At 35.5% G+C, this 16,428-nt stretch overlaps 1 protein-coding gene across 11 annotated transcripts in view; it reads left to right on the top strand.

Annotated features, from left to right (window-relative positions):
• Positions 1-16,428, top strand: part of PRUNE2 (prune homolog 2 with BCH domain) — a 233,586-nt gene that overhangs the window by 48,898 nt on the left and 168,260 nt on the right. For all 11 annotated transcript variants that reach the window (XR_012127762.1, XM_073228676.1, XM_073228680.1 and 8 more), the window contains exons 3-4: positions 1,426-1,628; positions 3,605-3,768. Coding sequence is in view for 10 of the 11 variants with exons in the window: in XM_073228676.1 (XP_073084777.1) it covers positions 1,426-1,628; positions 3,605-3,768 (367 nt within the window). In the remaining variant the exon portion in view is untranslated. The remainder of the gene's footprint in view (positions 1-1,425; positions 1,629-3,604; positions 3,769-16,428) is intronic.

The raw sequence follows: 16,428 nt of genomic DNA, 5'->3' as shown, positions 1-16,428 counted from the left end.
CATTGAAATACTTTTCACTCTGGTGGGTAGGTCCCATTCTATGGATTGGGAAAACTGAGGAGCAGAAAAGAAAATGACTTTTACAAAGTCACACAGCAGAGGCTGGGACTAGAACCTCGTCTTCTCACTGCAACTTTAGAATAAGTCCTGCAAGGATAGGCTCAGGCCACATGCTCTCAACTCAAGGTTCAATATCAAGAGTTAGATATACCTCTATCAGGTAATCAGGAAAAAAAGCTTGCTGGACATAAATTGCTACTGATAATTACACAACTGTGGCTCAGCATTAGCCTGACAGGTGGGAGAAGTACTTTGTTAGAATGGCTTTGGGCTTTGTGTACTAGTGCACTGGGTGATTCATTTGTTTCACTCAAATGTGCATTGTCTACTTTGTATCAGACTCTTCTACTCATTAGGGAACACAACTGAACAAAAAAGACAAAAATCCCTGCCTTCTTAGTGCTGAGACAGGGAGGTGGCTGATATAAATGTTAAAACCGTGTTGTAAGCACTTTGCTTGTTACAGAGCTGGTGATGATGCCATTTGCTTTTTGCAAAAACTCAGTGTCACCAAACCCCACATTCTCTCAGTGATGGTTAGGGTTAATTGCTATGCTTTCACAGTAATTGTTAAAAGCAACTTAATTTTTTAAATGCCTATAGAAAAATAAGTTTATTATTGTGAATCTGAAATTCTCTACTTCTACCCATTTCGTTACCCCCATTGCTACAGTTTTTTGGTAAGAGGTTTGTTAATGTAAGATTTTTTAAAATAACATAAGAGATCAACAGAGATCACCATCCTAGAGCCTGTGGGCCAAATCTGGCTTATTTGTGAGTTTTCATTAACCTACATAGTATTTTTAATTTTTATACATTTTAATTGTAACAATTAAACATCACAGATAACACCCCCAACCTAAATTTCTAGTTTTTCTTGAGTAACTGAAAGGTCTATCTATCCTGGACCTGAATTTTTTGCATGTTCCCGGTTAGCTGGAGCTAAATGGTAGGCATCTCATGCAGATGGGGCATATAAAACTTTCTGTGTCACCACAGTCCTCGCCTGCCCGGCTACAACCATGCTGGCTTTCTGCCAGTTCCAGAAAGCCATGTGAATTTGTTTCCCTGAAGAGGAGAATGTACATATTTTAAATGATGGAGGGTTTGAAATGAGACATGAAATATTCCAAGTAAGGCATGAAAAGGTTCATGTAGAGTTACAAGAGGTTGAAACATATTAAGGGCCACTTACCCATGGATAATACTGTACTAATCAGGTTCAGGAAAAGTTGGTTATGAATGTCAAATGGTTTAGCAAGGCCAAAGGACTTTAATTTCCTTTACAGTTGCTCCTGGGCTTGAGAAAATGTAGCTGTTTTGCTCCTGCTGGTGTCAGTGATTCAGTCACCTTTTTCTTGGTAGGTCAGCCCCCCTGGGGTTCTCTGTTTGCCAGTGCTGAACATACCAAGAACTGAATTCAACTACTTCACTGAGACCAGGTTTATTTTAGAAGAGCTAAATATCTCTGAATCATTCCACATATTCCGCGATGAAATTAATCTGCATCAGCTGAACGATGAAGGGAAGTTATCTATAACACTTGTGGGCAGCAACGTGCTGGCAAGGTAAGGCTCTGTGAGGTGCCCGAGGGAAGTTTGATCTTTTAAGTCTCTCCTGGGCAAAATATCACCTTGTTCAAGATTTTTGTGGCTTAGGGAGTCATATTAAACACAGAGGGCATTCAGAGGGAAGGAAATGTTTTTTCTTCTTTTATGTCAAATCTGGGCTATGCCCATCTTCTGTTTTTACTTTTGCATTTCAAATATGATATCTTTCAATGGAAAGTTCTCATAAAACTGACCAAAATAACGATTTTAAGCGATTTCAGTTTCTTAGAGCAACACAGCAGTCTTATGTATTGATGCTGAAAATGTGTAATGAAAATTGGAATTAAATGCTAAATAAAACTGAAAGGTTAAGAAAGAAATCTCAGTGGTGAAATGAAAAAATATACAGAGCAGCTATACAAGTCATTTGATGATTGGTTCATTCATTCATAGCATTTTATTTATTTTATACAAACAGGATGGACTTTTTAAATGTTTGTGTAGTTCACACTCCTTATTTTATGGATGAGAAATCTGAAATCCAGTGTTGCAAGTGACTTGTCCAAGGTGCTACATGCAGTTAGTAGAAGAGGTTGGATTAGAAATTGGGTCTTCTGCTTCCTTCAGTAAATACTTTAGAGTTGCTAATTGGTGCAAGAATCTAAAGGTACATCAAGAGAAATAAGATAAACTGTCTGCCTTCAAGGGCCTTACAATCCAACACAACAATGTCCTTTTGATAAGCTTTCTAGTGCTACTGAATGAAGCAAATCACTTGTTTAACATCGCAATAGTTTGAAATGAAAGAGTTTTTACATACTGCTTATTTGCTAATTGTTGATGACATTAACCAGTGGACCTTGACCTTGATATACATGAAATAAAAACCTGCAAAGGTATCTAATCTTTTATTTAACCTTTCTTAAGAAGCGTGTTTAGGTATGAATACATTGTAATGTCAGTCATGCAGTTCAGTTAAGAGTTTTGAAACTAATTTGCCCATGTGGGCTATTTTTATCCTCTGCTATTTGAAACATTCTTTGAATAATATTTATTGATCACTTATTGACAAGTGGTTGGGAGTTATTGGTAGGTTATTGGACTGATTTCGATTATCAGTGTTCAGGATGATAATGTGATTGACTAAATTTATGTGTTAACATCTTCAAACCAACTAATGCAAGTAAATATGGATAAAGATACTGCAAGAAGCCAAAGGAGTGAATTATGCAACTTGTGTCAGTCAAACTCTTAGGACAAATTTTGTAACCAGTGAAACTTGAAAAATTTGTGCTGGTTTTCAAACTAAAGTAGTGAATTCTAGCTTTGGGATTGTTTATGAAACAATGCTTTTTGAAAATAAATCGAGATCTTTGTTCCCTTCATTGCCACTCATTTGCTTTTGGCAGACAGAAAGAATGAAGTTAGTTTTATCCTCATCTTTCTTCCTGCCTTTGATAAAGCCAATTCTATCTCATGGTTAAAGAATGATTTTTTTGGTCCAGCACTGTGATTGGTCATATAAGCTTTGGAACCAGATTGTCAGAGTTTAAATACAGGCTAGTCTATTTACAAGCTCTATGACCTTGGACAAATTTCTTAATGTCTTTATGTCTCCATTTCCCCATTTGTAAGATAAGAATTTTAGTAGAAACTGTATCATAGGGTCATTTTATAATATAAAACATGATAGTCCTCTGAAAGTGTTCGTAATAGAAGCTCAATAAATATTAGCTATTGTTACATTATTATTTTCCAAGAGCAAAACAAGGAATAGTGCTAAGGTGTGAAGGTGTTCTAGGACTCTTGGAGGGGCAATTAGCTGGAACAAAATGTGGAAACACATAGAATAAGGTCCTCTGCTGAGTCATGTGAGCCTACTCATATATTTGGCTATTGAAAGAAAATCATTTGTGTGGGAGTGCAGATTAAATAATTCCAAAAAGGAAACATGCCATATATCTTTTTCTTCCTCTCTTCCATTTGCTTTACAGTGAGGACAAAACTTTAGAATCAGCCATTGTCAAAGTCATTAATCCAGTTGAGCAGAATGATGGCAGGCTTGAGTTCCAAGAATCTTCCTCCTCCCTCGTGGTGAAGGAGATTCTCCAGGAAGCTCCTGGGCTCATCACCGAACAGCTGGCTCATCTCCTCAGAGGTGAGAGATGACTCTTTCTATTAAATACTGGAAGGCTTAATGGAGTGTCTCTCGACTTGATCATGCAGAAAGAGTGCGATCTATTATTGGGTTAACAATCCCTTTAAAGACCACGGGAAGCTTCATCAGAGAGGCAGGGAGTAAAGAGTTTGTTAAAGAGTAGCATTATACTGAATATTAAAAATGTGCATTTAAAAATAAGCACGAAGGATCTTTGCTGTTTCACAAGAATATTAAATGGAGCTGCTGCACCTCTGTCGGGGAGCTGGAATAGCTCCTATGGTCATCTAACAGCTGCTGGAGATGCTTCTTGCCTTGCAATAGCGTGTGTAAGAGACAGAATTCCACATTCCTATATTGAAATAGCTCCTGATGCTTATATGTGTTTGGTTTACATAACACTGTTTAGACTGCAAAATAAGCACCTTTCATGTTGGTGATATTGTGTCAGAGCTTTCATAGCCATATTGTCACCTCTCTCGCTGCCCTCCTTCACCTCGTAATGTTCATTTTCACTCAACCTGCTTGAAGCACTGTTTTCTCAGCACATGATCATCAATTACTCTTATAATCTCTTTCAGCTCTGCAAGCAGAGCCCAGCAAATCCAAAAAGTGGTTTCCAGACTGGAAATAGTTCCCTTTGGTGTCACAAAACTACCACAAAAATTCAGTATTGTCTCATGTAGGACAGTTTTGAGTTGGTATAAAGTCTTTTTTTCTTTCAACACTCCATCTTGGTAGACGGAGATTTTTCTCAGAAGTATTTAACACAAGAAAATGAAGACCAGTGATTAACAGACTGAAAAAGTGAAAAAAGAAAGAAGACCTAGAGCTTGTTGACTCAGTCCTTCTGAGGACTCTCCTGCGCTTCCCATTTCTACCACAACTTTGGGAGAAGGCCCGAGTGTTAGATGGTTCCTGTAAATGTTTTAGAACGTATGGCCCCAGGAAATCTGTCTGAAACATTTTTTTGGCTGTGGGCATCTGTATAAATGCTCTGTGGTAACCTGAACCCTTAACTAAACTAAATAAGCATAAGCATTTATCTCTGTTGACAGAGCAGAAGGAAAATAAAGGTAACTGGGGATCTCAGTCAAGAGGGAAGTTGGTTGACAGAGCAAATGTGTTATGCAGGCAAACACTAGAGATACTTTGTTTAAATATCTTGCAAACTAAGAAGTTTAGTTTATTGTTCACAAAATACATGTGTTATTTACTAGGAAAGCAATGTAGCCTGTAGCCAATGAATAGCCCACCATCACAATTTTCTGTAAACAGTAAAATCATATCAAACTGTAATACATTGGTACAAAGATATGATTTTGCTGCTAATGATAATGATGATATTCAGATTTAGGGAATTAGAAGGGACACAGGCCCTTTTATTAGTTGCCTTAGTTTGCAGAGCTACCAAGAATTAGAGCAATGCTATAGGACATTTGTTTTTTTCCTGTCATTGGAGATTTTTCATAAAATTGGACTTGAAGTAGCATCAGGAAGCTGACAGAGCAGGGATATTTCATGTCACTTGAAAGTTGGAATGTGAGAAGATTAAGTGCCTCTACCAGTAAATATACTGTCATGAGAGAGCCAGAGTCCCTGAAGCCTGGGAGGTGGAAGACATAAATGAATTACTACAGCGGGAAGGGCTCCAGAGACCTTTGGTCAAAGTGTGCATGTATGTGTGTTTGTGTTCACATATGTGGAGGAGAGATGGAACATCACTGAACACTTTTGCCAAGAGGGAACTAAAGGATGGTGATCTAAGAAGTTTGACTTTACAGAGGCAACTCAGATACCCAGTCACAGACAAGAGGCCAATTTCTAGAAACTTCTGAATCTTTAATAGACATAAGAACACAATCAAGTCACCCTTCGCTCTGTTCACTAAACTCAAACTTGTATTTCAGAGTTTTCCAATCATGTATTAACACTAAATCTAATGGGAAGATTTATTTATATGCCAATAAATAATTTGAGGATTCTTTATTTTCATAAATGATTAATTCTCTTTCTAAAGGGTTTTCTCTATAAATGGCTATGATGTTACTTTGTATTTTGGGGTGCTCAAAGTGATCATTAATTTGACACGCATTTCTAGATTATATTTATGCATTCTTCTAGTCTTGAAGGAATGCAAAATTCCAATGCACACCTTTGCCATAAAGAATTTTGAAATATGTCTATTTCCAGATGTTGTGAGACTAAATACTTATGGCTGAGACTTGGAAGAATCTTTAAAAGCATCATAATTAGACCTCTGTTAAAGATACATTATTATAAACTTTTTACCAAAAAAAAAAATCTGAATTTGCCATTAACTAAGCACTTAATCAATTTGATTGGTCTTTGCCTTTTATTCTCATGGCCATATCCTAGGACAGATGCATCATGCTGAGGCACACTGTTGTGCTGTAAATAAATTTCAAGTGGCCATGACATTGACCCCCTCCCTCAGTCCCTGGTATGCTAAAAAAAAAATTATAACTTTCAATGTGTTCCTTAATATGCAAAAGGGTGGGTTTACTCTTCCTCAGTCTTGTATGTTAGCTCCTTCTCCTCTGTTCAAGTTCTAAGTATTGCAGTGCCCTAGAACTCTGTCCTGGGACATTTTTTCTCTATATATTATCCTTAGGTGACCTCATTTAGTTCTGAGATTTTAAGTTAAATCCGCAGACTGTGACCCCCTGTTTCTCCTGCTGTGACCTCTCTGTAGAATTCCACATTCATATCCAGTGCCCACCAGACATCTTCACATGAATGTCCAATTAGCCCTCACATAGCTGTAATGGAGCCCTTTAGGTCCCTGTACCTCCAAACCTGCTCTTACCCTAGTTTCCCCATATCTGTAAAAAGTCCTGCCAACCACCTGGTTACTCAAGCCACAATCCAGGAGTTAAACTTGATTCTTTCCTTTACCTTTCCTTCCACACGGATCCATCAGCAAGACCTACTGAGTCTACATCTACAGCATAACCCGAATCCATCCACTTTTCCCATGATCAAGCTGTGATTCTCTCTCCTTGACTAATGCAGTAGCTGCCTGACTGTTGCCCTCTTTCCTCCATAAAATCTGTTATCTGCACAGTTGTCAGAATGGCTTCTTATAGTTCTACCAATTGCTTACCTTTCTATCTATCACTAAGGTCCTCCCTCTTATCCCCTTAACTCCAGAGCGTAAGCTTTTTGAGAAAAGAAATCTCGGGTGTTTTTTCATGGTTGTGTCTCTGGTGCCTGTCACATAGGAGACCCTCAATAAATATAGTCATAAATGAATTTTGCAAGATTGTTTATATCTTTTCCATTTTTAGGATTCTGTTGATTTAGTTAGTAGGTCCATTTAATTCCAGCTCATCCCTCCAACCTTCTTAAGGTCTAGAATTTGGACATGGTTCCTGTTTCTTATTTACTTATTTTTAGTAAACCCGTTTCTTATTTGTGTTTTTTAGCTTTTACAAATCTTAGTAGAATTTGTTTTGTTATTTTGCAAGCATTTGTTAAATTGTCATCTTTTGGTTGTTTTAACCCTTTCAATGGAGTGTAGCACACATATAAAGAGGAATTCAAAACCTAAATATAAAGCTCAGTAAATTATCACAAAGGAACACACTTAACAATTACCTAGGTAACAAAATAGAACAAGATCTTTGTGCCCCTTCCAAGCACTACTCAGTTCCTCCCTGACTAAATGTAACCACATTCTGATTATTATAGTACACACTTCCTTGATTTTCTTTAGTTTTGTCTCCCCTGTATACCCCTAGGATACTACAGATTGGTTCTATTTTGTGTATTATATAAATGGAATCATATGGTTTATACTCTCATTGTTATTAGATCTCTACATTTATATTAAATGTAGTATCTATTTGCAAAGGTCTATCATCTATCATCTATCCATCTATTTATTTATTTATTTTATTATTCATATCCTCCCTCTATAGAATATGTGATGTGGCTTACAAACATGCATGGAAATAAAATTAAAAAAAGTCAGAGTCAGAAAAAATAAAAACATGTAGAGAAAAGAATAAGATCAAGATAGAATAAGAAAATTGAAGGAGTGACGATAGTATGCAAGTTGAAACTTTGGATATGAGCTTCCTGGAGCCAATGAAAAAATAGAAATCTAGTTAATTATAATGTTTTTATTATTACTAAAACAAATACATAGAACAGTTCCTCATTAAAAAAAATAAGTCTAAAGTATTTTTTCCTTGCATAAGCCTTCTTGAAAAGACACCTAATAACATAGTAGGCATCCTCCAACATATAGAATAGTGGTTAATTCAGGAACCGCATGCATTGTGTCAGGTACTTCCCACTCCTCAATCTGTTAGTGTATGGAGATTGTTTTAATTAACTTCACCTTTAGTCTAGTAGCTTTATTTTTCTGCTCCAAATTTCTTTTCTATACATGCTGAATTTTTTTTCTCTAAATACAGAAACAAATATTTAAATTCCATCATGCTAGAATCTGTTGTGGTCATATTTATTGCTACAGAGATATATCAAAAGGTTTGCACGTGGCATAATATTTATTTGAAGATTGAAGTAGAACCTGGCTATTGTGAGTGTTGCTAAAAGATTGTATACCAGTTAGAAGTAGGTATCACGTTGCCAGGGTAGAAACAGCGTACTCTTTCTCTCAGTCTCCCTTGTCACTGAGCCCTCTGGGCCCTGGCAGTTCAGTTACGGATAAAGGTCAGTGGGTTGGTTTTCATTCACAGCCGGTGTGTGTTCAGACTTCGTAGGAAATTGATGAAGTTGACATAATTTGCATTTTCTTACATTAAATTTCTTTCAATAGCTACGTCTTGCTTTTGTCTTTTAATAAGACATACCTCAAACTTAGAAATTTCAAGATACAGATCACTAGCATCACTTTCATCTGGAAAGGCACAGATTCACTGACATAGGTGACTTTCTAACTATTTGTGTAAGAAATTATTTGTCTAAGGAGTGTGCTAATTCCGATGAGAACATCAGGTGACCCTGATTTTTGGAAATGTCTTTCCACTTCTTCCCTTCCCCTCCCATCTCTAGTTGTGCTGCGGTGGTTCTTTTTCCCTTGTGTTCTTTCTCTTCTCCCTTTCATTTCATCTGTTTCTCTCCTTTTTGCTCCTCTCCTTCCTACAATCTACTTTTAATATCTTTTTCTTATCATTTCAAACAAGCTACAACATGAACCTATCTAAATGACCTTGTCACCTTACACAGTCTTGGGGGCTGAAAGGTGGTGTTTGGTTATGCCCTGAGTTTGTGCCAGAAACGTGCATGTGTGTGTGTGTGTGTGTGTGTGTGTGTGTGTGGTTTGGTGAGTCTGTGCGTTCCAGGTAACCTGCTGCAATGATGGGATTGCAGCCACTGATCGCGAGCTGTGTTTCCATCAAGACCACACTTCACCCAAAAAGCCTTTCACAATTATTTGTATGTCAGGCCTTGACAGAGCCACAGTATGAATAGTGAAACAAGTTACCAGCAATTATTCTCAGCTTAGAACATGGAAAAACTATGTGGTAGGTTTTTAAGAAACAAATTCTCTCCTTTCTTTGGTAGTTCCATTCGAACTTTAATAAAGAATAGTTGCTTGCTATTTTAGTAGCCTGGATTAACAGCTTCAGAAAGAGCCTTTTAAGGAGGTCAAATAGGAAAGGAAGAGAGCCAGATTTTTCCTTTTTTTTTTTTTCCCTCTCTTTCCCAAAGACTGAGTCATCTGTCTCCCGAAATGGTTACAAAGTCCAAAGGGAATTACATCGCTGTTTTGCTTAGGAAAATGGAAGGTCTGCCTTGGGGGTAGGGGAAAGAAATTTTTTTTCCTGCTAGATATAAAACTAGAATAATTCCTCAACCTCAGAGTTAATTATTTCTTCTGCCAAACCAAGATAAGCCTTGTTCTTAAATTCAGGCATTTTAAACTTATTAGATTATTAAGCACTTGAATAATACCTGCTTTTTTATCCCTTTCAGTCAAAAATGTGAGTCAAGTTGTGTCCTCTACCTTTTTTTCTCTTTCTCTCCTCTCCCCCTCTCTCCCTCCCTGCATTATTCATTCTTTAATTTTTTTGTTGCAGTATGAAAAAAATCAGTCCCAGGTGAAATAAGGAAAGAGGTTTAAATCCCTTCTTTTCTGCTAAGAATTTATCATGCAGAATATGCCTTTTCTGGGGTGAATGTTTCCCCAAACCACTTCTGACTTCATTAGATCATGTTTAATATTAATGTACTGCAATTGCTTTTGGCAAGAGGTCCTTCACTTCTCCATTCTTTGGAACAAAGAATATTGTGGTTGATTTTTTTTCTCATGGAATGAAATGTTTGTTACTATTTTATTGTAACTGCTATCTTTGTTGTTAATCGCACCCTCCAACCCCCCCGGGCTTGTGAATAGCTGGACACTTTGCGGTACATGTGTATGGATTTAAGTATTTTTTTCATTCTGTAGAATTTGCTGGAAGTTAAATCAACTCTTACTCCAAAAACAGGTTTAATTTTACTAAGATGTGCCTTTGGCTGCTGTACAAGCAGATGCTGATATTTTGCTAAGCATGTAGCTAAATAGTTTCTAATGTGAAGTTGAAAAATTTGCTATAGATGAGTCCTGTGGATAAAGTTGGCCCGTGCCCTTTCTTAATGCAGTAAAAGCAACTCAGAGTATGGGAAGCGTCTTTTCTGAGTTGTTTTTTTTCCCTCTTACGTCAGTATGTCATCGTTCTAATCATAAATCAGTGTCAAAAGTCACCTTCCATTCATTTTATTACTCTGTAGGACTCTGTTTAGTGAAGTATCTGTTAGATTACTTTTCTGTTTCTGTGCATTTTAAAGATCCCCCAAATCAAAGAAATTGGATTCTTGGTTTGACTATAAGCCAGCCACATTTTTGTGAAATTTATTCTGAAGTCTCTCACATTTTTATGCTATTACAGTTGTTTTCACTTTTAAATGTTATTTTCTAATTGTGGTTGTTTATAGAAATACAGGTGATTTTGCATTTTTAAACTTATTACCAGCAACTTTGGTAAGTGTACTTAATATTTTAAGCTTACTTGTAGACTCTCTGAGTTTTTTGCATTAACATGAAAACTGTGAGTTTTTTTCACCCGTGGGAAAGACTGTTGTTATTCCTTTTATTTTTGTATTATATTAATGATATATTATTTATTACATTACATAAAATTATACAGAAATGTTATCTTTTTACAGTTTGTTACTCATCTATCACTCTTACCTCATTATGTTTTATAAGTAATAAAATATTTTTAAAGGAAAAACTATTTTTAGTACTTTTTTTATTAAGCTATCATTGATACACAATCTTAAGAGGGTTTCACATGAGCAACGCTGTGATCACTACATTCATCCATATTATCGAGTCCCCCACCACCACACCCCACCACAGTCACTGTCCATCAGCTTGGCAAGAACACAGGGTTCCTACTTGTCTTCTCTGTGCTACACTGTCTTCTCCATGACGCCCCCACACCATGTGTGTGCCAATCATAATGCCCCTTAATTCCTTTCTCCCTCCCTCCCCACCTATATCCCCCTCCACCCACCCTGTCCCTTCCCTTTGACAACTGCTGGTCCTTTCTTGGAGTCTGTGATCCTGCTGCTGTTTTGTTCCTTCAGTTTTGCTTTGTTGATATACTTCACAAATGAGGGAAATCATTTGGTACTTGTCTGTCTCTGTTATTTCACTGAACACAATACCCTCTAGCTCCCTCCATGTTGTGGCAAATGGTACTTTCTTTTTCCTTTTCTTACACCTTTTACCTCCCTTGCTTGCCGTTTGCTTTGGCTAGGATTCACAATGCAGTGTTGAAGAGAAATGTTAATAGCAGGCATCTTTGTCTCATTCCTGATTTGAGGTGAGAGGGTTTCAGTATTCCACGATTAAATACAATGTTTGCTTTCTTTATTTGGTTTTTATAAATGGCCTCTATCAAATTAAGGAAATTATCTTCTATTTCTGCTTGGCTGAGATTTTATATAATGATTAAATCTTTGAGTTTTGTTAACTTTGACTCCTGGGCATCTATGGAGGTGTTTATTTGATTTTTCTCTTCTGTTCTGTTAATATGGTGAATTATACTGCCTGATTTTTTAATGTTAATTTGCCCTTTAATTCCTAGGAAACCCCTACTTGGTGACTGTAATATAGTATAGTACCCTATAATATATTGCTAATTTGATCTAGTTGGATTAGTTCTAAAACAATTTTCTTTGCATCTGTGTTTATAACAGACAGTTGCCTCTAATTCTTCTTCCTTGTTTAATGCCCTTATCAGATATTGGTGTCAAGATCATGCTGGATTCAGAAAAGAAGTTGGGAAGTGGTCTCTCTCTGTTCTTTGGAAGAACTTGTGTAAAGTTAGTGTATTTCTTTCTTAAATGTTTGAAACTATGGATATTAAACTATGGACATTTTTAAATAGATACAAAATCATCCAGATTTAAAATCCTTTTTCCTGCCAGTTTTGGCAAGTTGAGTTTTTCTAGAAGTGTCCACTTCCTCTAAATTTTAAAATCTAAGTTTGTTCTCATTTTGTAATGTCAGTAGAATCTGAGGTATGTCACTGTTTCACTCCTAATATTGGTAAATGATATCTTCTCTTACTCTCTCTCTTTTTTTTTTTTTGAGCAGTTTAAAAAAACTATATTAGTCTTTTTGAGGAATCAATGTTTTGTTTTATTAATTTTCCCCATATGTTTTTGTTTCCTATGTCTTTAAGTTTTGCTCTCATTTTGATTATATCCTTCTTTCTATATTTTTAATTGAATTTGCTGGAGTTTTTTTTTTTTTACATTTTATGCTTTTGAGGATATAAAATTTCCTCAGAGCAATAGATTTAGTTGCATCTCATAAGTATAAATATCATATTTTCATAATTGTTCAATTAAAATGTGTTTTAATTTATGTTGAGATTTCTTATTTTACCATAAATTATTTAAAAATGCATTGCTTAATTTTCAGACATTTGGGAATTTTCTAGTTTTGTTTTATCATTGATTTTCAGATTATTTTCATGGTGACCACAGAATATAATTTTGTGATTGTAATCCTTTGAAATTGTTAGGACTAGATTTATGCCTCAACAGGTGATCGAGTTTGGTCAATGTCTTTGTGTTAGAAAGAAAACACAGTCTGACATTGTGGATTACAGTGTCACTTAGGTTGTTTGTAACTCATGCTGCTCAAACAGCCTACATCTTTACAGATTTTTTTTTCCTACTGGTTCTTATAGCTCCTGAGAAAAATGTATTAAAAATTCCCACTGTGACTGGGTATTTCTTCCTTCATCCAGTTTTCTCAATTTTTGATTTATATATTTAGAAGCTGTGTTATTAGCAAATATAAGTTTACAGTTATTACCTTCCTGAGAGTTGACCCCTTAATAATAAAGAAATATTAGCCTTAATTTCAAGTCATTCTCTTGTTTCATGTCTGCTTTGTCTGATATTAGAGTATTATATTGATGTTCCATTTTCTTCTGTCCCTTTACTGCCAATCTTTCAGTATCATTATACTGAAGATGTGCTGATGTAAAACAGCATATTGCAATTGTAGTTAAGATTCACTCATTAATTTTTGTCTTTTAAATTAAGTATGTTTTCTCTTTATTTTGGTAAAAAACACATAACATTAAATTTATCATCTTAACCATTTTTAGAGAACCATTCAGTAGTGTTATGTAAATTCACATTGCTGTGCAACAGATTTTTAGAACTTTTTCATCTTGCAACACTGAAACTCTATTTCACTAAACACTAATTGTTTCTTTCACATGTAATATAATTACATTTGGGTTTTAATATATCAGTTTGATATTTGTTTTCTGTTGGTTTCATATTTTCCCCTTTTCCTCTCATTTTCTTACTGCTTTTATTCTAAAGTATTTTTGCTATTACATTCCCATTAGCTTGTTTGTTATGGATCCTTTCTAAAAAATTATTTTAGTAGTTGCAATAGACATTACAACATACAGTTAAAATACCATATAAATTATTTTAACCACTATCGTGATAATTCAAGAACCTTAAAACAATTTATCTCTACTTAGTTCCTTCTGCAGTTCGTTACCATTGAAATGTACTTAAATTACACATATATTTTAAACTCAATAAGATATTATAATGGTTTTATATAGTGAATATTGATTTATTCTTACCCACATATTTACATTTTCCAGTGTTCTTCTTTCCTTCCTGCATTTCTTTGCTTCCATCTGTAATAGTTTTCCTCTGCCTTTATTATTTTTTTTTAGTGTGGGTCTTGTGAAAAATATTTCCAGTTTACTTTTCTGAAAATGACTTTATTTTGCCTTCATTTTTGTATGTTTTCACTCAGTATTGAATTATAGATTGGCAACTATTTTATATCAGAGCTCTGAAAATATAATTCCTTGTCTTCTGACTTGCATTGTTTTAGATGAGATCAGCTCTCACTCTACTGTAGTTCTTTTGACAGTAATACATTTTTTCTTTGATTTAAATTTTTTTCTGTCTGTAATTTTTAGCAGGTAGTGTCATGTTTTTCTTTGCATTTATCCTGATTTGGATTCAGAATTTATCATGAATGTTAGAGTAATATCTTTAGTTAATTTTGAAATGTGATTGGTCATTGCCTTTCCAAACTTTTTTTCAGTACCATTTCTCTCCTATCCAAGGAGACCCCCTATTGCATATATATTAGATCTTTTCTCCATGTCCCCTATGTCCCTTATGCTTATCTCTGTATTTTTCACACCATTTTCTCCCCATGCTTCAGTATGAATATTTTCTTCTGACATATTTTCCAATTTGCTAATCTTTTCCCCAGTGTGTCTAATCTGTTATTAAACACATTTTCGAGTTCTTAAATTTGGATTAAATTTGCCATTTTAAAATTTCTTTTCACTATTTTATGTACTGATTATAATACTCCACTATAATTATCTTGTTAATTTTAAAAAATTTCCTATAGTTCTGATTCTATTTTTTTCCTCATGAGTTTTTTTCCTTTGGAGCTTCCAGTCATTTAGTTGTATTTCCTTTATGCCTGATGATTTTCTATTGATTGCTGAATATCATATATGAAAAACGTAGAGATGATGAGGCTATGGATGATGAAACTCTTTTGCTCTAGAAAGGATTTACTTTTACACCTAAAAGGAATTAGAAGAGTGTCAGATAAACTTTCTATTTTGTGTTTCAGCTCATTCGGATCAGAATTTCAGTCTTCTGGAAGACTAATCTATCTTTGCTTCACCCTTCTCCTATAGCAGAGGTCAACAAACTTACTGCATAGGGTCAGACAGTAAATACTGCAGGCTTTGCAGGCCTGCAATCTCTGTTGCTACTCAACCCTGTCATTATAGCACAAAGCAACCATGAATAATATGTAAATTAATGGGCGTGGTGTTTCAATAAAACTTTATATATAAAAAAACAGGCAGCAGGCAAGATTTGCCTGCCCACCATTGTTTCCCAACCTCTGTCACCCCAAGATGTAGCTCTCCAGGGGTCTCCTCTCAAAACCTGAGTTATTTAACAAAGACTCTTTCTCTGTGGTGAGCCCTAAACTCCAATTTTTGTCTCACTACCTGGGTGAAACTCCCGTTGTTAGATCCAATAACCTCAGCTCATTGGCTTCAACTTAAGAATCAGCAAATACCCACAGGGGAAAAGCAGCATTAAATGTTGGGCTCACATCTCTGCACTTACTTTCTTTCTAGAAACTTATCTTCTAAGACAGTCACGTGGGTAATGCTCTGATACCTTCACAGATTTTTTTTTTCTCCTGTTTTTGGTACAAGTAATCTATCAGAGCCAGAATCAGATGAAGTTCTTTTTTTGAGTTCAGATTCACCATTGCCTTAACAAAGAGTAGAAAATAATCTTTATGTTTCGGATTCTGTCTGAAATTGTCAGACAGAAGAGTATATTCAGAATCCAGTTGGTTATTCCCCACCTTTGAATGATAATTTGTTCTGAATCTGTCCATTCTCTGCATGCTGACTTCCCCTTCTTAGTTCTCATCTGAAACAGCCTTCTAATCCTCTAATATGCCTGTCTAATTTGTTCTTTACATGGTAGCCAGAATGATTCTTATAAAACATAAATTTGAACATGTTACCTCTCCCTGCTTTTTTTTTACCTCTCCCTCTGATATTTCCCCATTTCCCTTAGAATATAAAATACAAACAAAGATGGATTGTAAGTTTCTTTAATAAGTTGGCTCCCCTCTCTCTCTCTCCAGCCTAGTTTTTCAACATTTCCCCCTAAAACTATGTTACCTAGTTCTAATTAACTGCTTCCATTCCTTGAATTGGCCAAATTCCCTCTACCATAGTGCCTTTGCACATGATCTGCCTGCGTCTCTTTTATCTCTTTTAAAATCTCCCTCTTATCTTGTCTGCCAGATTCAAGTACCCTGTATTATCCCAGTGAAATTTCTTATCCCCCTTATATTGAAAATTTATGTGTTTACTTATTTGTAGTCCCTAAACTACCATGAGCTTCAAGGGGTAAGGTTATCTCTAGTTCAGCTTTAATCATTTATTAGCATCTAGTGCCTCACCCATAAGTGCTCAGTAGTTGTTTGCTGATGGAATGAAGGAATGAAACACTCGAAATATATTTACCATTATTTACTTTTCACTATGATGCTTTCATTCATTA

The sequence above is a fragment of the Manis javanica genome, chromosome 2, assembly GCF_040802235.1.
Source record: "Manis javanica isolate MJ-LG chromosome 2, MJ_LKY, whole genome shotgun sequence".
Classification (NCBI taxonomy): Eukaryota; Metazoa; Chordata; class Mammalia; order Pholidota; family Manidae; genus Manis; species Manis javanica.
Note: the sequence above shows the minus strand (reverse complement) of the source record. Positions and strands in the feature narration are given on the sequence as shown.